Source organism: Gobio gobio (assembly GCF_949357685.1).
Source record: "Gobio gobio genome assembly, chromosome: 8".
Lineage (NCBI taxonomy): Eukaryota > Metazoa > Chordata > Actinopteri > Cypriniformes > Gobionidae > Gobio > Gobio gobio.
In genome coordinates this window covers 31,841,479-31,867,500 of record NC_137114.1, presented here as the reverse complement: position 1 = coordinate 31,867,500, position 26,022 = coordinate 31,841,479, and the positions used below count along the sequence as shown (strand labels likewise).

General features: G+C 38.2%; 3 protein-coding genes across 5 annotated transcripts in view; 2 read left to right on the top strand and 1 right to left on the bottom strand.

Annotated features, from left to right (window-relative positions):
* The window catches only part of smtnl (smoothelin, like), a 20,216-nt gene extending 6,543 nt beyond the window's left edge, over positions 1-13,673 (top strand). The window contains exons 3-10 of the mRNA XM_079824275.1: positions 8,088-8,169; positions 8,379-8,633; positions 8,726-8,788; positions 8,891-8,957; positions 10,309-10,452; positions 10,555-10,678; positions 11,262-11,413; positions 12,610-13,673. Of these exons, the coding sequence (XP_079680401.1) occupies positions 8,088-8,169; positions 8,379-8,633; positions 8,726-8,788; positions 8,891-8,957; positions 10,309-10,452; positions 10,555-10,678; positions 11,262-11,413; positions 12,610-12,736 (1,014 nt within the window). The 3' untranslated portion in view covers positions 12,737-13,673. The remainder of the gene's footprint in view (positions 1-8,087; positions 8,170-8,378; positions 8,634-8,725; positions 8,789-8,890; positions 8,958-10,308; positions 10,453-10,554; positions 10,679-11,261; positions 11,414-12,609) is intronic.
* On the bottom strand, positions 13,145-17,331 carry vma12 (vacuolar ATPase assembly factor VMA12). Of its 2 annotated transcripts, none has more exons than XM_079824279.1 (7): positions 17,120-17,331; positions 14,900-15,085; positions 14,610-14,683; positions 14,413-14,502; positions 14,277-14,319; positions 14,084-14,196; positions 13,145-13,980 (listed from the first exon to the last, which is right to left on the bottom strand). In XM_079824279.1, the coding sequence occupies exons 2-7, from the start codon at positions 15,069-15,071 to the stop codon at positions 13,885-13,887; spliced, it is 588 nt and encodes a 195-aa protein (XP_079680405.1). In that variant the 5' UTR covers positions 15,072-15,085; positions 17,120-17,331; the 3' UTR covers positions 13,145-13,884. The 2 variants fall into 2 exon arrangements, with proteins under 2 accessions (XP_079680405.1, XP_079680404.1); XM_079824278.1 differs by having other exon boundaries at positions 14,900-15,088; positions 17,120-17,204.
* Positions 16,536-25,953, top strand: poldip2 (polymerase (DNA-directed), delta interacting protein 2). Of its 2 annotated transcripts, none has more exons than XM_079824276.1 (11): positions 16,536-16,957; positions 17,606-17,687; positions 17,766-17,863; positions 17,957-18,053; positions 18,972-19,047; positions 19,219-19,326; positions 19,423-19,559; positions 21,005-21,031; positions 21,140-21,265; positions 21,356-21,435; positions 25,155-25,953. In XM_079824276.1, exons 1-11 carry the CDS (start codon positions 16,773-16,775, stop codon positions 25,267-25,269), a joined length of 1,131 nt encoding a protein of 376 aa, XP_079680402.1. In that variant the 5' UTR covers positions 16,536-16,772; the 3' UTR covers positions 25,270-25,953. The 2 variants fall into 2 exon arrangements, with proteins under 2 accessions (XP_079680402.1, XP_079680403.1); XM_079824277.1 differs by having other exon boundaries at positions 16,556-16,957; positions 17,612-17,687; positions 25,155-25,952.
* The last annotated feature ends 69 nt before the right edge of the window (positions 25,954-26,022 follow it).

Below are 26,022 nucleotides of genomic sequence, written 5' to 3'. Positions count from 1 at the left end.
TAATAAAATGGACGTAATTTGAAATCTGACACTTTGTTTCATATCAATAGTAACAAAGCACAAAGATTATTGCGATTTATTGGATGGGAGGCACGCTACAATGTTCATTCATCAACTGAAAACAGGATGACTAATAAATTCTTGGGATTTAAGAATCGATATCGGTTCGTAAAAATGAGAATTGAATCGATTAAAGTAAAACATTTTACCCAGCCCTACCTCAGAATGAGTTGCATCACTGAGAAACGTCCTGCTCAAGTTTCAGGTTGAATAACTAGTTCTTCCAATGTTTCATCATTGATTCAGACTCACGCTGGAATCGATGTAAAATCGGCGTTATCGTTACTGTCTTTACATTGTGTACAATCACTGAGCTTTAGGAAGCCTCCGGACGGAGCTGGAGTTCAGTTATGGTAATGGCCGTTTGTTTCCGAAATACGCGCTGTACACGGTAGACCAATCACAAAAGACTGGGTCAGCTGACCAATCAGAGCAGAGTATGCTTGCGGAAAGCAGGGATTTATGCTGCATTCCAGGCAGGTTTTTGAGCCTGTAAGTTACACGACTTCAAACCACGACTCACGACTTTGTAGCGTTCCAGGCAAAGTCACGCCAAACTGCCTGCCCTGGTAGCTAGATGTAAATAAAGCATGGCGGACCGGACGGGGCTTATGCTCATTTACAATAATTTCTATCGTCAAAGGTGGTTACTCCTTGCTTATTTGAGGGAAACGGAGGAGAAAAAAAAGCACATAAGGCAAGAGAAGATGTTATACCTTTTATTTTACGTTATTTGTATATCCGTAGGGGCTGCCATTGTTGTTTCGCGGGCTATGTGATGTCAGAGCACGCTGGGAGTACATCGATCTAGTACGAGTTTACGGGTGGGAACTCACGGGTTTGACTGTCGTTCCAGTGCACTTTCACAGGTAGAAAGTGGGAAAAACACGGGTTACGGGTTGCCTGGAACGCAGCATTATCTGTCGAGTCATTTAAGAATCATTGAGTGATTGATCAGTGGTCATGTGCAATGGATTATGAGAAAATGAAACAGTTTTTTGACCTTTGATGCATGTACATCTGTTGTTGGAGACCTCCAAAACTAAATTAGTACACTTTAAAATAGCATAATAGGGGCACTTTAACATCTTGCAGTGTTTTTTTAGTCATATTTTCATCAACTTGTTTTTTAATTGTCATGATGCACTTTTTTTTACCTCATCTTCTTTTTGTTGACGAAAAAACCCCCACCATTGTTGATGAAAGTTGTCCGCCTTAATCTCACTGACAAAAGTCAGTCCATGTATCTTCTTAGAGACATTGAATCACCTCCATTATGGCATTAACATCCTTCTCTAGGCTTGCAGCAACTAGTAGAATTAGCACTGTTTTCTTGAACCAAACTAGCCCAAAGAGCAGAAGTAGTGCACTTTTTCCGCTGCGAAGATGCATATTTCAGAATGCATTAGTGTAGACTATTAAAAGAAAGCGAAAATACATGGTAAATGAGTTTGACTTGGGAAGTAGCTAATTAATTAAGATGTATATTGTTCACATCCTCACATGTCTATCTTTCCTGTGAATCATCCTGTGGTCATTTCGCAAATACTTTTCAAGAACTTTCAAACTGGCATAATTTTTACCGCTCACCCTGTTATGACACAACCATAAACATTTATATGTTTCCTGTCATGTTTATACACACCACACATCTGTAGCAAGGACCTTTTCTATTCTACACACACCCCACACCTCATGCTCCCAAGCATTACCAAATGACCATAAAAGTACTTCAAATCCCATGTTTGGCTCTGGCAGTGTAAGAAACGCCCCCCTCACTTTGGCTTACCTCACCTCAGAGTGCCAGTACACCTAGTTTTCAGTCCACACAGCCATCTAATATTGCCAAAAACGAGCTATTTTTAAAACATAAAGCCCAGAAAGGAATGTCGTTTGATCTGACATGCTTTGCTTTAAATTCAGTTTTGATGTTGGGAATTTTCTAGATTTGGATAGCCTGCCAGGTAGCCAAGCAGGCCTCTGAAGGCTTAAAGGCTGAGCATTTGTTTGCAAAGATTCACTTAAGCATCCACATTTGCTAAGCCACTGGACTCCAGGCTTTTATTTAAGAGGTGAAAGTGTATGAAAATGCGCCTGTATAGATTTACACCTTGGCAGGGGGGTTCAAGGAGCTTACTTGAACATACTAGTGTGTGTTTGTTTGCATGTGTTTGTCTGAGATATGCTTGACGTTTCCAGCTCGGGCTGGCCCAAAGCCAAAGCTCTCACAATGGAACAGAATGTTTAATCTCCTCCCGTTGCCCTGCCTGGATCTCCACGTCCAGCACAGATTCCTGGCAGAGAAGAAGGAGTAGAACAAAAAACCTTTGCACAGCTATTAATACAGTAGAGTGCGAGAGAGAGAAAGAGAAAGAGAGGGTGAGAAAAAGGGAATGTGAGAGGGAGGGTGGAAAAGAGAGAATTGATTGTGGATGGGAGGCTAGAGAAAGGCATCCAGCCGCTCCCATGCTGCCCCTGGCTCTCCTAATTACTTCCAGACAATGCCATGTATTTTCATCTCCGTGGTTACAGGTTAATAATTCGTTGTTTATGGGATGACCTCACTGCCCTTCAGGAACCATTGTCCCACCTTGTAGGAATGCATATGTGCAGAGAATTTAGGTGAAGAAACTCTAGTGAAGACCTTGCTTATACACCATGCATGGAGTCACATTATGCCATGTGTCACCGGAGCAGAGTACCGTTGGTATCTCAGCTGGCGCTAGACAGTCTAACCAAACTAAGCTCTTAGATATTGTGAGCAAGCTGCCGTGTAGTCCTGGAACTGTCCCTTTTCTCTCTCTGGCCTGAGGCGGTGTGTTTGACCATTGCCCAGGTCTGTGTTCTCCATCTGCAGGTGGGGCTGTAGAAGTAGCGCGTCCCTTTGGGCCACAAACCATCAATCGTGCTGCAGTGAATCATACTGAAGTGGTCAGTTTTAATCTGAAGAGGTTTCTCAAGAGTCCAGGTGCTCCTGCGTCAATGCGTCAGGACACACATGATTGTTTACAGATGAGTAGCTAATGGACAGTTTAGTTTTGAGTGCACTACATGCGCACTTCCCACTATAAGGTTGTTTGGTAAACCAAAGAGGCGTACATGCTGTAAAAATGTTTTGTTAGGCAAGCTAAAATGTTTTTGTGTGGTAGCATCTAAAATAACCAGGTGGACGGACAAAGTACTCAGATGAAGTTCTTGACTAAATGCAACAAATACCCTAATACATTCCATACATTTTTAGAAAAACATGATTTGAAAACAATCTGATTTGTGAACAAATACTTTCAAGCCAATTTTCATTAATTTTAGCAGGTTCTTTTCAATACAAATATCATTGAAATTGTAAATTCAACCGATCTGATAGCAGCAGTCAATGATTCAATGATCAGAAGACCTGATAATGATATCTGATAACAAAGTCATTCTTTTGAGCCAATTATTCTTGATGAATCAGTTGAACTAGTTCACATATTGAATAAATGAATTGTGATTTCAACTGATCTGATTATATCAGTTAATAATGCAGTGATTCAGTGATCTAGTGGCCTGACATCCGATTTGTGAATGTATCATTCTTTTGAACCAACTCTTTTCAATGAATCACTTGAATCGTTCACAAATGTCATTAACTAAATCATTTGTGAATTTGAGTGATTTATTGCATCAGTTAACAACTCAGTTTTCAATTCTGATTTAAATATCTGGTCAAGACCTGCTCCAAGACTTGATGGCAAATTTTTGTTAGTTAGTTTGAAATGCTCCAGTTCACAAATATCACTGTTAAACTTACTAATTCAGTCATTTAGTTCAAGTAAATCTCAAGCAAACAAAACAAACTGATCAATTGAATTTGAATATGCTGACTCATCATTATTTATAATAATGTCAGACTGGACTTAATATGACCAAACCCCCCTGACTACATTAAGTTACACCAATTAAATTAAGTCAGAGGGGCTCGTATTTACATGGCCTGAAGGAGCATTTTTATAAGGCTTTTTACAGTGTACTTTGTGAATTTGTGAGTACGTGGGAGTGAAAATGAAGCACACCCAACTCCCTGAGAAATCAGGAGAAATTCTTGTAGTTCACACACAGCTGAGTGTTCAAACGTCACTCTCTCTGCTTCTCTGCACAGGTTTTCTTTCCATTCCTGCTTCTTCTAGAGGAGAGAAATTGCAGGCTTTGTGGTGCTTTGAAAAACAGGTGTTTTGGCTTCTTTCTGCATGAACACTTGAGTTTGTGGAGGAAATTACAGAGCAAAGACCCTCACAAACCAGGCATCCCGTCCCCATCTGTCTCAACTTTATAGACTCTACATCTCTCTGACTTACTGTCGGTCAAATTGGGGGCAAACATTTCTCTTTAATCACAAATGATTCATTTGCTTTCCACACTGTTGATTTATGCCTTAAACAGTATCCACTTTGCGTTTTTCTGATCATGACCCCCAGTCCCAAATTGAGCCCAGCTATTTGTACATTGGGAAAATATAAATAGCATTATCAGCATGGCTTATTAATACCAGAGAGGGCCGTGTAAGAGCTGTATATCTGTAGGATTTAAGTGACTGGGGCTGGAATGAGTCCACTGAACCCTCTAGAGTTCTCCCACAAACATGCCCCTCTATTGTTGTTTATGTTCCATTCCATTCCCCCGCCACCACAACGTTCCAAGAATCTCAAATGTCACAGAGAGGCAAGAATATCCCCTCAGATACGTTTAAAATCAGACACACACACACACACACACACACACAGAGCTTCATCAAAACTGGCATTCATCTCTCTGATCATACACAGAGCAGCTCTCTGTTTTCTCTTGCAGTCACAATGCTCAAGCCGCCAAACTCCTATTTCACTCACCATCAAATCACTCAGAGATTATATACAATACAACCTAGTGATTATCCACAAGAAAAATCTTCTTTTATGCACCCCAGCATTGCACAGGCAGGCTGCCAACGCGCTGGGGAAATTCTTATTTTGCCGTAGAGGGACATTTAGACTCGCATAAAAGTTTTTCTGTAAGGGGGGAGGTCATTGTCTGAACGGACTGTACATAGTAACCACATTTAGAGGCATTCGGTTTATGTAGGTCTATTGTAGGAGAAAACAAATAGACTGAAGACTCCTCAAGGCCTTTTCTTGTCTTCTCACCTGCAGGAGTGATTACTGTGTCTCTGAAGGGGCAGCATTCAGTCTTCTAGTGGTCTGTTTTGTATAGTCTGGGAGACGACGCTGCTCTCCACACCACCCTCATTGTCTTTGAGTGTCCTCACTTATGGAGGAACAGCACGTACAGGAGATGAGTGACCCTCCCTAAGGACAAAAGTATGGACTGTCCAGTTCTTTTCACTATTTTGTGTGGCTAGAGGACTCGAGCTGAAGTTGAGCTGAACAACTAAATGGTTATGTTGATGATAAATGACATTGAAAATAGTGATTTAAATGAATCAGTTGAATCAGTTCACAGCAATAGCATTGAATGATTCAATTGTGAATTCTTCAGTAGTTAAAACTCAATGATTCAATGATCTGTTCGAGGCCCAGTGGCCGAATCATTCCATTAGACGATTCATTCAGTTAACATCTCAATGATTCAGTGATCTGCTTGCAGCCTGATAGCGAAGTCCGATTCATGAACAAATCCTTTTTTAAACCAATTTGTTTCAATGATTAGTTGAACAAATAGCATTAAATGATTAAATAGGGAATTCAACTGATCTGATTGCATTAGTTATCAAGTCAGTGATTCAATGGTCTGTTCGAAACCTGCTCTGAGACCCAGATTTGTGAATGAATCATTCTTTTCAGATTGATATAGTTGATAATTAATTAGGTTAAATGAATAATAGTGAATAAATGCTGTACTTTAAATACTTTATAGCACATGTACATGCCTGTCAATCAAATGGAACATTTTAGACGTGCCATTTTAATCAAAACAATATTTGTTTTTGACTTTTAAAAATAATTTTATGAATAAAAAATGAACTGTAATTAATTCAAAGCTTTTAATACGAATAGTAACTTTAATAGGATTGAAACATAAAAGCTGAATAAAAGTAGCATAGCAATTTCCACATGTTCTGTCTCACCTCCCGATTTCCTGGACTTGTTTTATTGCTCCTCACTATTAATGTGATGACGCATTCTCTGGGATTGAGAATGTGTTGTTCCTGGAGGGAAAAAAAGCAACTGGGGTGAGTGCATGCGGTTCACTGAACATGTGAGATGGGTGTGGTAAGATTCCCCCCTACACCTCTTAATTTAGCCCAGGGGCCGAGCAGCAGGTGACCTCTGTGCCAGAAAAGTGCCTGAACCGATGCATTTAGAAGAATTTCAGATTCAAACCTTAATGGCTGCAGGCAATGTTTTTGCAAATTCAGGCTGTGCGAAAACCCTTATACAGGTCACGTGTCTGCTGATATCCCCTAGGGAGACTGACATATGACACAGTCCAAAAACTGACGCTTGCAGTGCAGCAACTTCAACACTGGATTGAGCTGAGAACCTGCGTGTTCAGCCAGCAAATCAGAGTTGGATACGTTTCATGGCCGGGGTGAATTTTTTTCTCTCCCCCTATCTCCTTCTCTCAATGGGACAGGCAGCTGCTCCCCTCCGACTGCACGCCCCTCCAGCATTCTTTAGATGTGATGTCACTTGGTCTCCTTCTCGCCAGTTCACTTACTCCTTGAGTCTCACTAGGAAGTTATTTCTCTTTTAAATTGCAGTGCTTTCTTGATCGCATGCCTGGTTTTTAATCCCTGTGTCTTTTGGCATTTGCATTCATAAACAAACACTTCCTTATACATAGCCTGTGCACATTTGTTAGCAAAATTAGCATGTGTTTGCATGTACTAGTGAGGTTCAGGCCCCACACAAAAGAGCTTTTTAAAGTCCATTGATAAGCTGCCAGGTAATTAATGACAGCGCCAGAGACAACTAAACATGCACAGTCATTCTTTTGGGTTACTTCCAGGCCCTAAAAAAACTAGTCCGTCACCCCCTTAGAAGACAATCTGCTTTAATAATAGTTAGCTCATTGCAGCCGAGGCCAAACATCTGTATCTGTATAACTATTTGATGGTTGAGGTCTGAAGGAAATGAAGCAAGGCAGCGACCTTCATGTGTCAGTGTGTAACTTCAAGGCACTAATATCAACATGTGATCTTGCATTTAGGTCATGCAGAAAAGTGCATGGAGGGCAGAAGTGGCTATTAAAGATTAAAATAGACCAGCAAAGCAGCAATATCTTTATTGATGACCCACATCAGCCCTGATCCAGAGATTTTTTTTTTTTTTTAAAGGAGACTAGGCTTCTGTAAACATTAGTACTGGTCTCCATAGTGAATCATAGTGACCACATCAATCAAATGTCTTTGATTGGATTACATTACTCATTTATTTTGGCAGAATGTGCCCTCCTGAAAAAAAAAAAAACATTTTGGAGCCACTTTGTCTCCTTTCGTGTCTTTGCTTGGGGTTTATTGAATAATCGCATCAGTTGTCCTGTTTTGGTGCTTATCCATTTGGGACATGGCCTCTTGTAAAGGATACTTGTTTTTAGGGGCACCAGGGATTGATATATTTTTTCAAATTCTGGAAAATACCAATAAGCTAATTAATTATTTCTAGCAGCTATATGTAAGAATTTTCACGTATTAATCACTTTTTGTATTGCCAGTGTGTGAACAGCTTAATCATCTGTTGACATGATGCCCGTGAATTGCAGAGCTGTTCCAAATGTCCACATCGCCATGATCAGATGCTTTCTTAACTGCAGCTTGATATTATAACTGATTACTGATATTAAAATTCTTTGTTTTGTCTAAAAATAAATCTCTAAAAACTAAAATCAATCATATTTAAATGCTACAAGTGACTTTACGCATCACAACATAATAATGTACGTTATCAAAAATGGATATTCCTTCTGAGATTTGCTAAAGATTACATTTAAGTGTAACTAAATTATTAGTCTTCTTAAAGATTAACTGTAAATGCTTCTTCTCTCTCTAACAGAGCATTGAGCGAGATGAGCCCATTGAAGTGGATCCAGCACCAACATCCCAAGGCTTGGAGAATGGACACATATCCTCAACAGGTATTACCCATATTCCTTCTGGAAAGTTTGTGTTGCCTTAACAAAAATTCTGAAGCGCAAAATAAATTGTCAATAAAAAAAAGTCATAAATTGCAATAAACAATGTAGTTAATTTTTATAATAAAAAATTCGGAATGGATGGATGGGTTTTGGTGTGAACGGACCATTATACTGCTTCAGTAACATATTTACATCCTCTATTCAATCAGAAAACTCTACTGCGCCTTTGAGGAGAAACTCACCACCCAACGGTGTGTCACAGGAGCACTCGGCCCCCGTTCCCATGGCGATGCCACACCTGCCCATCACAGCAACCACCAAAGTGGCTGACTCTGCAGTTATGAAGAGTCCCGATTCACCTGGTAGCCCGATGCAAGCAATGCCCTCAACCATAACAGATTCACTGACAAACAGTCAGGCAATCAGCATCGATAACCAGCCACTAGAGTCTCCTGTTCATGCAGGTGTGACTCCATCACAGCTTCACAGAGTGAGACTACAGATGACTCTTTCGGCTGTCCGTACCTAAATGTGTGTGTTGGTCTTGTGGTTACAGTGCCGTCTGTGAAAACATGGGCTCCAACTCCGGCCAGGACTATGGGTTCTCCACGGCTTAGTGGTAGGACAAATTCAATCAATCTCTTTGACTCATATACACAGAATGTGCCTTTATCATAAAGTCTATCTCATTGTTTGTGTCGCTTTATGTTTTGTCTTACAGAGAAAGCATCTTCAGCTCCGGCCAAGTCAGTCACTTACTCCGGGCTTTTCTCACAAAATACAGACAGGTGGGTTGAGTGTGAATATGCATAAATGCAAATAAAATGTACAACATTCTCTCACTTAGCAGGACATTCTTATAAAAATGGTAACACTTTAAGGTTCAATTTGTTAGCATTAGTTATTACTGAACTGACAACGAGCAATAATAGGTCTACTTAAAGGGTTTATTCACCCTCATGTCATTCCAAACCCTTCATCTTTGGAATGCAAATGAAGATATTTTAATAAAATCGGAGAGATTTCTGTCCCTCTATTGACAGTTACGCAACTACCACTTTGACGCGTCAAAATATTCAAGAAGAGATTGTAAAACTAATCTATAAGATTTGAGTAGTTCAGTCCGAATTTTCTGAAGAGTCATGATCGCTTTGTATGACGAACAGATTGAATTTAGGCTTTTATTCATATATAAACATTGATCAGCGAACATAAACAGAAGCTCAACCTGCGGTTCTTGTGGGAAGCTCAAACGTGCTGCGCAACACACGAAAATTGGTTCCTGCACGTCCAGCAAGCATGCTTGAGCTTCCATCTACAACAACTAATGTGTGTGTGTGAATACAAGCCTAAATTAAATCTTATCATATAAAGCGTTTGTGTCTCTTCAAAAAATTCAGACTTAACCGCTCGATTCATCTTGATTAGTTTTACAATCTCTTTATGAACTTTTTGAAGCGTTAAAGTGGTAGTTGCGTAGCTGTCAACGGAGGAACAGAAATCGCTCAGAATTCATTGAAATATCTCGAGTTGTGTTCAGAAGATGAACGAAAGTCTTACGGGTTTGGATTGGAATGACGAGGTTGAGTAATTGATGACAATTTTCATTTTTGGGTGAACCCTTTAATGCATTTATTAATCGCAGTTCATGTTAATTTCTCTACTCTACCATTTATACAGTCAGAAATATATATATATATATTAAAACATCTGTTTCAGCAAGGATGGATCGAATTGATCAAGATCAACAGTAAAGACATTTCTCATTTTGTTTCAAATAAATGCTTTTCTTTTAAAATTTCTATTCATCAAATATCCAGAAAAAAATATTAAACAGCACAACAAATGACCACCAAATCAGCATATTAAAATGATTTCTGAAGGAAAATGCAGCCTTGGTAAATATAAGATAAGTTTGAACAGTAGTGTATATTAATGCATTTTTAACATTTCGAGATGTATGAAATATGATTGAAGAGCAGATGATTATTCCTCTGATCTAACATGAATATAACATGAACTTAACAATAAATATTGTAATGTTAATTATTGAAACTTTATTATGAAGTGTTACCTAAAAAATAATAATATTTCACAGAACTGAAATGTTCCTCAGCCATCTATATCTCTTTGCATCAGGAATGTGGATATGCCGGGAGATTTATCCTTCGGCAGAGGTATTGAGCGCAGAAGGGAGCTTGTGAGGTCCCAGACTTTACCTCGAAACATTGGAGCCCAGGCCCGCAGGTCCATTTTTGAGAGGCTGGACTCTGAAAACAACAGGTAATGGAATTGTTCTGTTTATCTATGCAACCATGTGCTTTTTCAACACTCTGCAAAGTCAATCCAAGTAAAAACCTCTTGCTTTGATCTTTCCCAACTCAGTCGACCCAAGCCTGTGGATTCCAAACCAAAGCTAAAACGCTCTCAGAGCTTTGGAGTATCCAGTGCTAGCAGTATCAAGCAGATTCTTCTGGAATGGTGTCGATCCAAGACTATTGGGTACCAGGTAAGATATTCCATAGACGTCATAGGACTTATCTCAAATCAGAAGAAAAAAAGGGAGCTTTGCACACATATCAACACGGCCAGTGTTTTGAAGGTTTAACAACACTTCACCCTGATAAGATGTAGATTATCCTGCTTTATAGGGTTTCCTATACTGTTATTTTAAGATTGAGCACATTATAACGTGTTATTCTGTTTATTAGCTTTAGCATAACTTTATTAACACCGGTAAGAGTGTGAACATTATATGTGTGGTATTAGGATTCCTCTGCATACATATTCTGACTGACTCTAGTGCGGCTTTGCAAACCAGCCCGTGTCGCTCTAGTTAGAGATAGTAAAGTAATGGTCAAGCCTCATTTAGAATCAAGAGAGAGTAGTTTGTAAACACGAGAACCAGAGCAGACAGCCGGCAAACACCCATGACTATTTCAATTTCTCTCAGTGACAGACTGCCTTAGCCGTATATATATATATATATATATATATATATGCCAGTTTTGACTTTGTGTTGATGGGTACGGGGGCAAAACCCCAGTGTCCTGTGAAATATAATGGCTTCACTCTCTCCCGTTAATCTGCAGAACATCGACATTCAAAACTTCTCATCCAGCTGGAGTGACGGCATGGCATTCTGCGCCCTAGTCCACTCTTTCTTCCCTACAGAGTTTGATTACAACGTCCTGTCCCCTGCCGAGCGCAAACATAACTTCGAGCTGGCATTCAGCACTGCAGAGTAAGTCACTGGAATGGAGGCGACTTTTGTCAATGGCATTGAGATGTCGACACACTTCATGGTGCTTTAATCTCTTGAAGTTGAGTAGTTTGTCTTAGTGTCATCCCTTTATCATACTGAAAAGATTACTAAAAAAAAAAGAAATATGATTTATACGTTTTTTTTTTTTTTTTTAAAGAAATGAATAGGCCTACTTGTACTTAACATTGCAAGGATGCATAAGATTGATCAAAGTGACACTAAATACATTTATAATGTTACAAAAGATTAATTTCAAAAGCTGTTCTTTTGAACTTTCTATTCATTAAACATTCCTGATAAAAAATGTGTCACAGTTTAATTTGTAAAAACATTTCACAATATTACTGTTTTATTTGGATACAATAAATGCAGCCCTTTCAAAAACATTTAAAAAATGTATTGACCCCAAAGCATCAGTGTACTTTTTGCAGGATATTAAAGGGATGTTCTGTCATTATGTACTCAACCTCATGTTTCAAAAACATGTCAAAAAAAAAATAAGGCTGCATATATGTAGCAAAAAAATATCCATAGAGATTGTGTGCTATATTCAGTCTTGATAACTATGAGAAGAGCTTTGACAAGGTTATTTTAAAATCCTTTTATGTTCTATGGAAAAATAACATACAAGTTTGGAAAGACATACATGTTAGTAAATACCAACGACATATTTATTTTCATTTAAAAACGCCAATAAAGTATTAAAAGTCTTTAAATAGGAATGGACCAGACAGATGAGATGTGAACTTGATGCAACCCAACCTAACAAGCTGAACAGAATGATTCCAAAATGCAAGTTGACACAAATCATCTGCAGTTGTGCTACACATCACCTCACAGTACGGCACAAAAGATAATGTTACTTAGTTTCCAATGCGTCTGAGTCTAGGGTGTCCGTAACCGGTACTTTAAACCAGTAAAGCATGCCAACAAATCCCAGTTGAGCTCAGAGGAACCTCCCCTTCCCCTCCACTGGCTACTCCAACTTGACAGCCCTGCAGCATGACATCATTCTCCTAGTGTCCCAATTCCCACATACTGAAATATTCACGGACCTAAAACTGCACTATGAACGTCATCTGAACATATGTATTACAGTTATCATGTAAACTGAGAATGAATAGAAACAGCCATACACGTCCACCCCTGTTAAATCTGTTTCTCTCTATTTCCAGGAAGAAAGCTGGCTGCGATAGGCTTATTGAAGTGGAGGACATGATGGTGATGGGCAGAAAGCCAGACCCCATGTGTGTCTTTACCTACGTCCAGTCCCTATATAACCACTTGCGCAAGTTTGAGTGAGCTCTTGGCCCTCTTCAGCCCTAGATGAACACTCTGCACTGCCCTCTGCTGGACAAAACTGAACTCTGATATAGTAGATACTGTGGTTTGGGGTTGCAAGACGTCCATGGGAACCCACGGCATTTCAAGCATGACGCTTCTACTATTGCATTTTAGTCAAGAAATGGTCATCGACTATTTATACAGAACCTTGAGACATGGCTTTTGTGTATGGCAGGCTCTTTCTAGAAATTGTGGCCTCTGATGTATTACAAAACGGCTTGAAGTTATTCTCACTGTATTATGGAGCCATTTTATAGACTGCAAAGATAGAGACATAGAAATCTATTAGTAAATTTCATATTTACTAATGAAAGAAAGAAATAGAATATACTAAAAATAAGGTACAATATATCATGTTCTCAGATAGATTGGCAAAAATTTTTTATTACTGTTTTATCTTTTTTCTAATTTTCAGCGGCATAAGAGCAACTTTTCATGAGCTGCACATTTCTGGTTTCTTTTATACTGTGTCTGTAGCTTTGCCAAAGGTCAAATACACAGGTGCATGTGCAGGACGTACAGTACACAACATACAGTAAGCACTGGATCTGCGTTACAACAGGAAATGCTGTAAACCTGGTTAAACAAAGCTTGACTCTCAACAGTGAGCATCACCAGGGAGTGTGATATAATAAATGTTTTTTCTTTTCTTTTGAATGCTTTTGACTCAACTTTAGCTTTTTGGATGTTTTTTATTATTATTTTCTTGTAAAAAAAAGAAAAGAAAAAAGAAAAAAAAAATGACATTTTCCCACACTACGTCTTGTGAGTAAATAACAATTACAATAAACATCAAAACACAAATTATTAACAACCATGTCTCTAAGTTATGACTGAAACAAGATATTGACTCCTGTAGAAGCCATCCCAATAAATACTAAGATGATAGATGTGGAAAACAAGACATACCTTCCAGTGTCTGGAAATTGAACTGATCTAATCTTGTACATTTTAATTTAAAGGATTCCTTTGCAAAACCCTTTACTATATGATAGATCAAGGCTAATTTATTAAACATATCGCTGTTTGGATTTGGAGGAGAACAAAAAATATAAAGCCGTACACAAAACATACTGTATGGAAATATTGGATGATGTTAGTTGGTATTAGGGCTCTCCAAGTTCTCCCTCCATAGTCCGGACGAGAACATAAAGCTCAGCAAGACCGACAACAGATGCTGCAATCACTGCAGCTATTACTCTCTGAAATAAAAAACGCACATATAACCATTAATAATATGCTTAGTTCCATAACACCGGAAATGTTCACTGTGCATTGATTGGTGTGAATGCTGTGTGGACTTACTGCTGCGGTCTCTGTGAAGATATACTGACTGCCCAGATACGAACAAGCAAATGCTGCTACTACAGTTACCAGGAAGTTGAATACAGTAACAACAACTGCCTTCACAGAACGTACTGCAGAACACAAATGACAAGATGAAAAACAAGACAGGGAGACAGATTAAACATGAGAAGAGAAAAGGGAACATCCTCACCTTCTCTTCCAAAGTCTGCTAAGGTTCCATGATTATTCATTTCCTTTTGAGTAAAACAGTATATTAATAAATATGACAGTATTTTCAAAATCTATAGAGCACATGTTTGTTATGACGACTGCAGAAGAGAGTTCACCTGCGGATTTACATTCCGTGTTATTCTCTTATATTCTTCATTGGCAAGTCTTGCTTTAATTTTTTCTAGGCGGGCCACCAGCTGGGGGTTCTGTTGGGTTTAAATAAATAGTTATTTTAGATGATCAAACCTCAAACACAACAAAAGTAATTTTACAATATTAATGTAAACCCAGATAGTAATGCCATGATTCTTACCCTTGGAGGTTTGATGACTTCTGGAAGATGAAGTGTGCTGTCCTCAAACAGCTCATGAAGATACATTGGATGACCTACAAAAACATCAAACTCAGAATAAGAAAGATTTATCGCCAGGCATGTTTACACATACGAGGAATTTGTTTTGGTGACAGAAGCGCAAACAGAATGACAATGACAAGACACAGATAATACAAAAATAATAAAAATATTATAAAGTAAAAATAAAAGCTCAACTTCTGCAATAAGAAGCATTACAAAGTATTCCATAACATGTGTAGGTTTCTTACCATTTTCTTGAAGAAGCTTGTGTAGTTTTCTCACAGTCTTGAATGGAATGATGGACTGATCTTTCAGAGCATTCAATTCTTCCTTCAGCTCTTCTGATATCGCAGATTCTCTCTCCAGGATATCTCTCGCCTTCTCCCGAAACCTCTCTCCGATATTAAACGAAGAAGCCATGATAACAAATATGTCTGCTGAAGTTCAGTACACGTTAACTTGCATTTAGTAGTATTTTTCAGTAATAAATACAGGTTGTGCGGACACTAAATTGAAAAGTAGCGTAAAGCAAAAAGGGAACTTCCTTATTTAACCTATCAAAAGGCTAAAAACTAAAACTACAATCAATTCAGCGTCACACACTATATAAATTAAAAACAGACAATATTCCCAACCGAACTAAACTATAATGTTACACTCATATACGTATATTTTATCTTAAATTGAGCATGTTTTCTGTTTTCAGCCCTGCATATCAGCTGATTTCTTCTTCTTCAGCGTGTTTATTGGCCGGTTGCAGACCCACTGCATAATCGCATACCGCCACCTACTGGCCTTTTCGATTAAGGTGCATGACTGAATAAAACAAGTTTTTCAGATTTAATAGTGGAGATAAAAAATCTTTTGTTAAAATCTTTTACTCATAAATACAGTTACAAAAACATGCTTTAAGTTATAAAGCATAAAGTTCCCAAGTCAATTATTCTCTTATAGACCAATATGGTTTTATAATCCATCATCACCTTTTATTTTATATTCTATGATGTTTTATTTAATTTGTCAATTAACAAAAAACTTAAGACGTGAAGCATCCTCTTTGTATCAGTTTAAATGAATTGCTAATTTATTTATTTATGTTGTTGAATATTTGTGTTGAATTTGTAGGATATTTTATTGTATTTGACAACCATTGACAACCGACAAAGTCAACATACACTCGAAACTACAGTAATATAAAAGAAAACTAATTTTAAAACACATTGAAAAGAAATACGTTGAGACGCATATATAGATACAGTTTTAATAAAAACGCATCTTAGTTACAACACAGTGTGCCGGCAAATTCCAAAACTTGTTATTGGAGGTGTTAATATATTGGATATAGTGTAAAAATAATCAGAAAGTGTCTGACTCAAAGATATCAGTTGTTACCCAAAACGTCTTCTGAACTGAAACAATTTATCTCTATATCTACAATTGAGAACATTTGGTCAGCAAGTAATACGTTTTACTGAATAAAATAAAATAAATTAATTTTAAGTGACCACAATGTTCCTTTTGTAATCTTGAACCTGAAACTCTCAACACATTTATTTTGTAATTGTAAATATTCGGAAGACTTTTGGAAGCAGGTAGGCTATCTATGATGTTTTTTTATATATACATTCTACAGAATAATTAAAATAGATGAGACACATTAAAGTTAAGTTTCATATACTTAACTTTAATTAAGTTGGGAAGTTTCACATAAAGCTATATAATATCTATCACACCCTCATTTTTTTCTGTAAAGATCTTAAAATATTTTATGAAAAAGTGGGGTCAATAAATCTAGTCAAATCTTTACGAAATGTCCTTACATGAGTGGAATGCCAAAATAATAAATGAAAGAATCTCTCGGCAAAAATGTATCACGTAAGGAACAGAACGGACGTATGACCTTTGTCGAATGTCGACGTCTTCCTGTCGCAATGCGTTATGGGAAATGCTGTGCCACTTTGTAGTGTCCAATATCGCAATATAAGGGTAAAAACTTAATTACGTGTTATTTAACTTGTGCTTCTCAATATTCCTGAATTTCACGCGCTTTAAATGTGAGTTTTGGTTTTAACGTGAAAGATATAGCCGGTGTCCGTTCATGTGCTGATAAGCTAAAGGAAGATGGCAGCGTGTGCAATACGTCGGGGCTTATTGTCCACCGCTAGTAAATATAACCAGCACAAATGCACTCACAGAATATTGAGTGCATTAGACTTCAGCAGCGGAATAGATACGAAAAGACCCCGGCCGTTGTGTTCAGCTTGCGGTTTGTCCAGTTTTCAACAGACGAGGTTCATGTCATCACGGTAAGAGCTAAAGCAAACGAACGTCCTACCATGTCCTCCTGTTACACAACTGCGCAGAGTTTTAGTTTCAAGCTATTTTGAAAGCAAATGCTTTTACAACGCATGTGGAATGCATTCGTGTTGTTGATCATTTAATATCAGCTGTCACGTGTTTAATATTACCTGTGACTGTAGTTTACATGGTTCACGTGCTTGCAAACCTGCAACACAACTTCCATATTGTTTCAGTGCTCAAACTGTGACGCTCGAACCAGATATGTTGATCACACTACTTTTGAGTTTATTTTAAAATGCCAATGGAATAGGTTAGATACTACTACACTTAAATGAGGCCTACAAGAAGGACAAACCTCAGCCTTGCTCTCAAGCCCCCCAAAAGCCATTCATTACATAAGTGACAGTCTGGGCCTGAGCTAGCAGACAGTAAACAAGTCCTATTTCTGCTCGTGTCTGTTTGTCTAGTGCACCATAAAAGCTTCAGGTTCAGTCTGGTCTTTGTCCAAATATTCCTCCATGTTTTTATATGTTGCACAATATTCTACTTTGCTGATCATAAGCTGGCTGGGATATTGAATTAAGTGATGTCGTTCACCGTCCTAGCTATGGGATATTACAATGTACAGTCTTTAATGATTGTTTCTTTGGTAGAAACAGGCCAGAGGGGAAAATACTGGAACCTGTTGGAATATTTGAAGCTCTGAAGCAGCATGGCAAATATGAAACAGGCCAGGTCAGTGATCAGTTTAATTGTGAAATCCCTTGATTCCGATTCCTCTGCTGCAATAATTCTAATTCTTAACATTCACAGCTTTTCCTGCATAGTGTTTTTGGGTATAGAGGAATCGTGTTATTTCCCTGGCACGCTCGTCTTTACGATAGAGATGTGAGTCCTGCTGCGGCTGACAGGTATGTAGTAGAGGATTTTTTGGGCTTATTCCTGATTAAATTCTTTAGTTTGTATTTCTGCTTAATGATCCTGTTTGTCCTGTGTTTTTTCAGCAAGCCAGACTCTGTGGGCCATGGGTCTAAAGAGGTAAAGGGCAAAATGCATACGTACTACCAGGTCCTCATAGACACCAGAGACTGCCCTCACATAGTAAGTGGCCTCAAAATGCATATATAAATGGTAAATTGATGTAGTGTGGCCCCAAAGCATATTTGGACACTTAAACCACACTTTAAAATTATTAAATATATATTTTAGAACCCTTTTCTTTGCTGCATCTTCACTACTGTTCGAAAGTTTCGAGATGGTAATTTTTACAAATGTTTTTGAAAGAAGTTTCTTATGCTCAACAAGGCATTTATTTAATCAAAAATAGTCATCTTATGAAATATTATTACAATTTAAAATAACTGATCTCTATTTATTAGTCATTTATTCTTTGTTGGACATTATATCGATGGAACACTCAACTTCTCGTATGCATGGGGCTAATGTCAAGACTGTGAATTTATGGCATGCTACTTATTGTCAACTTTTTTTAACATCTTTGTAAAAATGATTATTATTTTTATTATTCTTTCTTCCTACGTTTGTATTTTATTTTTTATTCTTGAAGTCTACCAGGGGTGGGACGGGCCGGGGTGGGTTTGAGATTTGTATGGTTGCTTTTTGCTTTGTATTTCTTGGCAAAAAAAAGAAGAAACAACTCAATAATCAGTTGTTATCAAAAATTAATTAATTAATTATTCCTTTGATAGGAAAGCTGAAATTTCAGCATCATTACTCCAGTCTTCAGTGTCACATGATCCTTCAGAAATCATTCTAATATGCTGATTCTGTGCTCAAGACACACTTATTATCAGTGCTGAAATTTTTTTACTGTCAATTTTAATGCATCGTTGTTGAATAAAAGCATTACTGACCCCAAACTTTTGAACAGTAGTATACGTTGACGCATTTTATTGTATTGAATAAGCAATGCCTTTATGTTTGTCTTGGATGACCTACTGATATTAGCAATAATGAGGTTACTGTCAACTTTTGCTACTTTGTTTTTGTCACTATTAGTCTCAGCGGTCTCAGACTGAAGCAGTCACGTTCCTGGCAAATCATGATGATAGCAGAGCCCTGTATGCAATTCCAGGTAAACTTTAATATTCAACTATCCTTAAAGGTTAAGTTCGTAGAATTTAAACTAGCTTTGTTTTTTTTACAATGTCGTTTTTCTCCATGTTACTCAACATTCCATTATCTGCCTGTTGTATTTGTCTTGTCATTCTTTTCATTTTTTTTTCTGTGTCTGCTTGTCTTTCAGGTCTGGATTATGTGAGTCATGAAGACATCCTGCCTTACAACTCCACCGAGCAGGTCCCCATCCAGCATGAGCTGTTTGAACGCTTCCTCATGTTCAACCCCTCCAGAAGTAACTAGTCCTCTCCAACTCTTTTCAACAGTATTCAACTAATACTATTTCTGGTAAAAAAAATTCTGATGGATTGCATTTATATTGTTCATTTAGATCCTCCGTTCACTGCGAGAGATACCCTACGGGCCTGGCAGGAGAAGAACCATCCCTGGCTGGAGCTCTCAGATGTGCACCGGGAAACCACAGAGAACATCCGTGTCACTGTTATCCCCTTCTACATGGGCATGAGAGTAAGAATGGAGGGTTACAATGTATTGCAACAATTTCTCATTATGTAATCAGTCTAATATGCTGATTTGGTGCTCAAGAAACATTTCTTATTATAAGCGATGTTGAAAACAGCTGCTCAGTATTTTTGTGTAAACCATGATACATTATTTAAGAATCCTTTGAATAGAAAGTTAAAAACAACTATGCATATATTAGCGATGCTCCAATTTATCTGCCAATAATTGCGGCCGATAGAAGTTAACACGACAATAAAACCTTAATAGTTAAAAATTATAATACAGTAATCGCAAAGAGCTTTGTGCTTTGTTACTTGTGATACTAGCTTTCAAATTTTGCCCATTTTATCACGAAATTCAAACAATAAATGGCGTTTTGACAGTCTTAAATGTGACGTGACAGATTTCTGTAGTGCCTCAGTTCAAGTGGCAGCGCGAGTCATCTCTTCCACTTTAATATAAGTTACAGGACGAAAAAACATGCATGAACATTTGGGGGTATTCCAGAAAGCAGGTTATGTGACATACCTGGGTATGTTTAAGGATAAGTTTACGGATAACCTCAACTTTTGGTTCCAAAAAGGGAGGTAACTTTCAGGGTATGTAAGTAGCCATAGCAACTCACTTTATTATTTATTTTATTGTCAACTCTCACATGGATCTGCATTCAATTAATTAGCATCAAACAAACAATATAATCCTTTTCTCAGTGAATAAAGATTACTAAATAAATTAAGACATTGAAAAAATGATTGCACAACCACCAAATAGGTGGCGATGTGCATTAAGTAGGTTGTGTAAATCACATTAAACAAAAGAAGAAGGAAGTAGAATGGCGTGTTTTTTCCATGGTGAATCGTCGATTCGTCGCTCTGTTGAGAATGTCTTGTGTGTTGACCGGGAACATACTCTGAGTTGTCTGAACTTACTCCCGGACGCGTTTTTGGAACCGCATACCTCAAGTAAGCAAGGTTTGGGTTAATAAACCGAGAGTTTAAGGTATATCTGTGACGGTAAGTTAACCTTGCTTTCTGGAATACCCCCCAGAAGGTTTGTTGAAAGATACAGCACTTACCAAAATGAATCATGTCTACTTTAATAATGTCTCAATCAGTGTTTCAACCGCAGAAAGACGTCAGTGAAACAGCTTGTGAACGATGTGTCACTTAACGTTGCATTTACCTCAGGAAAATTATCCAGTGTTCACAGTTCATTAGTTAGCTATTAAAAAAACAATAGAGAGGAGCTCATTTTCTGTGAATTATATATGTATGCTTAAATAAATTGAAGACAAGTGTTTATGAAAACTACCTAATGTGCAACTGAGTTTGTGCATCTCTAATGTATGTGTGTATACATGTATGTATATGTGTGTGCATTTTTATTTATAATAGTGGAATGATTTTTCTTTGTGGTCTTGATTCAGATTTGTTTTTGTATGTCCACAGGAAGCTCAAAACTCCCATGTGTATTGGGTAGGCCAAATTACCTAATTATGCTTTTTATAATAACTCAATAAAAGGGTTATTTATAGAATGGCCATTGGTGACCTGTTAGTGATAATATGTTGATGTTTTCCTCAGTGGCGGTATTGTATCCGTCTGGAGAACCTGGGCAATGAGGTGGTTCAACTCAGGGAAAGACACTGGAGGATCTTCAGTCTCTCAGGGACCCTGGAAACAGTCCGTGGAAGAGGGGTGGTTGGCAAGGTAAGTTGTTGATTAGCAAAAGCATAAACCAGATTTAAAGATTATGGAAATGTATGTTTGCTGAATGCAATTTGTCATTCATCTCACTAGGAGCCTGTTTTGTCAAGAGAACAGCCAGCGTTTCAGTACAGCAGTCATGTTTCACTTCAAGCACCTAGTGGACATATGTGGTGAGATTATCAACATACTCTTACAACCTGAACCTCCTAGGGATGAGGAAATATATTGCAATTTCTTGACCCAAGAAATTATAAAAATGTGTTCTCATCTCGTGCAGAAATACAGTAAAAATTATGCATCTGTAATGGCATGAGAGGGATGTGTCCACATGTTGAAATACTCTTCATTTTTTAATGTTTATGTAACATCAAAACAGACAATAATTGGAATACTCTGATACACGAATCAGACACAAATTATTAGTCAGATAAACAAACTATTAGGCTATTTTTTTTTTTTTACACCTCACTACAGGGTAAATAACCGTATTTATTAATAAACACTCCACCTTTGCTCGTAAAATAGAAAAATATTCTAATTTTCTGTGATTATAAAATGAAGTAAACTAGGGCTGAAACGATTCATCGAGTTACTCGATGAACTCGATTACAAAAATTCCTCGAGGCAAAAATTCTGCCTCGAAGCCTCGTTAAATTACTATCTGATTACTATCAGATCCCTACTATACGCGCAGGGATCTGATTCACACGGACCGCTGTTCAATGTTCAGGAAGCACACCATAGCGCGTGATACATTTTGAATTTAGTTTAGATTCTAGATGCCCAGAATCACTATAGTAACTGCATGTTTTACACAGTTTATGTAAGTTGATTACCGTTCTTATAGCTGCCACACACGCACACACACACACACGGCGCGCGCAAGCCACCTAAGCCAGATCGCTTTCACTTTCTCCCTCATAAAGTTTGTCAAGTAAATGCTTTTAAAGCCTTGCCAGTTTGAACATTGAAGCGATTGTGCACTATTCAAAAACAACAATACGGAAAACTTATCCGTTCAGTGCTCAGCTTTTTTCTGTGACACGGAGAGCTCTTTTCACTTGAAGATCGCGCGCGGAGAGCTGCGCAGAAACGCAGTGTCAACGCTGTCCTGTGACTAAAGTAAAGTCACTAAAGTAGCTTAGAAACTCAACCGTTAAAGGCAAATATTTGAATACCTTTGAAGTAATTACAAATCACAGCTTCATAATAGGCTTGCTACGATAGTCGGTGTTGCCGGTGTTACCGGTGTCCAGACTCAACACCGGTTACATCACTTGCCCACCGTGGCACCGCCCACCGTCTTTTTGATTTTTTTATAGTAATAAATTTTTTTAGTTCAGTTAGAGAACAGACAATACAAATAAAAACTGAACGTATCTGCTTAATAAAGCAGGATCCGACCGTGAGTCTCGGCAGCGGCAGGAGTCATTCATCAGATTGTGAGGAGCTGACTGAGATGATCGCCTAAGATTTGGTTTCAAAGCGAAACGTAAAAGCGCCTATTTAAGGGAGTTTGTCATTTGTTTTGTTGTTGTGTTTTTCATTAAAAATAATAGGCTAATGAACCCACAATTCAAACAACCCGCAGCCGAATTGGCGCTAATTCAAAACCGAAAGTAAAATGTGCACGGCCGCACAGAGCGCGCATTGTTTACTTTCGCCTGGCTCCGCAGTGCGAGCCTCCGCGCTACGCTGACTGCGCGCATTTATTTTTGCCGCACGCTCCCTCGCGCTCGTGCGGGCGCGTCGAGTATAAACAAGGCTTTACGGACTAACTGTTATTCATTCATGGCGTTCATCTCAATCATAGACTGATCAATGCTTGATCAGTGCCCTGACTACTGATCTAGGGAACTGATTGAGACACACCCATGGCCTCACAGAGCGCGCATTTACAGACGAGCTGTCATTCACGGTGTGTGCGCACTGGCGCGTTCTCAGTTCAGAGCGGTCGTGTGCATGTTACTTTCGGTTAGATAGAATTAGTGATTTAAAAGCCTACGCCGGTGATACCGGTATTACCGGTGTTGTCACACATCAATTAACCGGTGGGAAAATTACCTCACCGTCACATCCCTACTTCATAATGAATAGAGACGGAATGAGTAATTCACACACAATCACTCTCTCATTAATGCATTCAAATAAATGTAATGTAGGTCTACTACTGTGTTAATGTATCTGTATCTGTTGTACAACAAACATAAATCTGCCCCACAGAAAACAATAACTGCTGAAAGTGAACCGTTTCCTTCAAGTATTTTAAAATCACAAAGAAATGCACTTTGCATTTGTTGGAAAAATTCCAACTTTAATAGTAGAAAATCAGTAACACACACACACCCTCCTCTCTCTCGCGCCAGTCAGACCAATCGTGGCAATGCATCACATATGCTTAAAGGTCCTGTTCTTCGTGATCCCATTTTTCAAACTTTAGTTAGTGTGTAATGTTGCTGTTAGAGCATAAATAATACCTGTAAAATGATAAAGCTCAAAGTTCAATGCCAAGCGAGATATTTTATTTAACAGAAGTTCCCTTTCAAAGCCTACAGCGAACGGCCGGTTTGGACTACATCCATGTACATCCTGCTTTAATTACGTCAGTAGAACAGTTTGTTGACTAACCTCCGCCCACAAGAATACGCGAAAAAGGCGGCGTGGTCTTGTTGCTCCCTCGTGGAGAAGAGGGAGTGTTGCGTTCGGGTCGGTTCGGTTGCGTTTGTCGCCATCAGACGCTGTTATTTTCATCCCGGAGTCAAAGCACCTTTGTTTGGCCTTCAGGGGCTGTAGTTTGAGCGCGTTCATCTCCCCGTTATGGTAAGAGGCGTGACCTTCCCGGGCAATGTGTGCTAAGCTGCTGTCGAATCACAACACGGGAACCGCTGGCACAATCAGAACTCGTTACGTGTTTCTGAAGGAGGGACTTCATAGAACGAGGAAATTCTCAGGCCGTTTTGAGGACCGTGAAAACAGCGGTATACAGAAAAGTAAATTGTGTGAAAAATACTGTGTTTTTTTACACATGAAACATTAACACATGTTATATTGCACACTGTAAACACAATCAAAGCTTTAAAAAAAACACGAAAAATGGGACCTTTAAACTTTTATGTAGCCACGCAACAATAATTTCAGCATTCACTGTATACACCGGGACGTGATGTTGTGACGCGATTTTTCTAACGGATGCTTCACCTAAAATACACCGCTATGCAAGTGATGCAAGCCAAATGCAGCGCTCTATTGAAAATTAATGTATGTATTCTGTATCAAATTGATACAGCACACACACACACACACACACACACACACACACAGTTTGCAAGGTTACCATAGCAAATAGGCTCACCCCAGAAATGATATATTATTTGTTAGTAGCCTAATGGTAAATGCTGCAGGTGTAGAAATCTACATAAAAGAGATTTACTTTTATGTCAGGGTTAGATTACAGCATGAAACCTGTTGTGCATATTAATAAATTAAATTGCTTTTCCTCTTCATTTTCGTTATATGCATTATTTGTTTTGGTTGTTTAAAAACACAGATTTTTTTTATCCGATTAATCGATCGATTAAGTGCTAGATTAATCGATTACAAAAAGAATCGATAGCTGCAGCCCTAAAGTAAACAAGCAAATGAATGAGTAAAGAAATAAGCAAATTAATGATCAATGCTTAATTTTCTAAAATCATCTGAAGAGGAAATTTGGTCCACCTGTTAGATTGGATGGCTAAATGCTTGATTTTGGTGTATATGGATTAGCTAAACCTGTTCATTTGAAGGCTTTCACATACTTTTGGCCATGTGATGTATAAATGATTTTTTTCACTCAGTTATTTTGCCTTGCAGTAATAGTTTGACTATCATGTTTTGTTTCCTTGTTTAGGGGGACGTTCTGTTTTGAAAGGACAGATGGCTCACACTTTGACGTGCGCATTCCACCTTTTTCACTAGAAAGCAATAAGTATGACAAAGCTCCCCCTACTGGCTATCCCTTGTAACAAACCTGCACCTATAGGACTACCATCATGGCTCAACTCCGCATCCCTACAGGCTGTGCCCTTGGAGATCCATGTTTTAACTTCCTTCTCAGTGCTCCTTAAATATACGATGGTTTTAGCAAAGCATCCTTCAGTCTCTGACTGCAGCACTGGAAATGTGCAGCAACCGCATATCTTAAATGGAAAAAAGGCAAAGCATGTTAAAATGAGGAGTTGGTCTTATTAAATGGAATGATGCAAGTGCACCTCGAAAGGCCGTATTGTGAGAATTTGATTGGTTTATTGTTGCTTTTATTTATTTGGAATGGCTGTGTTCATCAATTGAATAAGCTTATTAGCGTTAATCCAGCATATTGTCAAATTATATCTAAATGCAAACCCCTCTTATAGTTAATTTCTTACTTATATTCTGGAGAAGACAGTTGGTGTACGTGGAATGCTTTCTCCAAATGCAAATAGTCTTATTAATGACTTGATGCAAAGATTATTCTAAGGCCATGCCAAAGTCAGCAAGTGAAATATGGTTTGACTAAGAAAGCCTAGTGGGATAAAACTGTATTAGAGATCATCATCTTGAAAACAACCTTTGAGCATATATTTGGTTTAAACTACTGGATGATGAACTGCTTTACTGGTTACTGTAAATATGTTTGTAAAAGCATAAATAAAATGACATTTCCAATATCCTGTTTTTTTTATTGTTATTGATGTGGTTTCACAATAGCAGCTGACATTTTCTACAAACAAGTTACT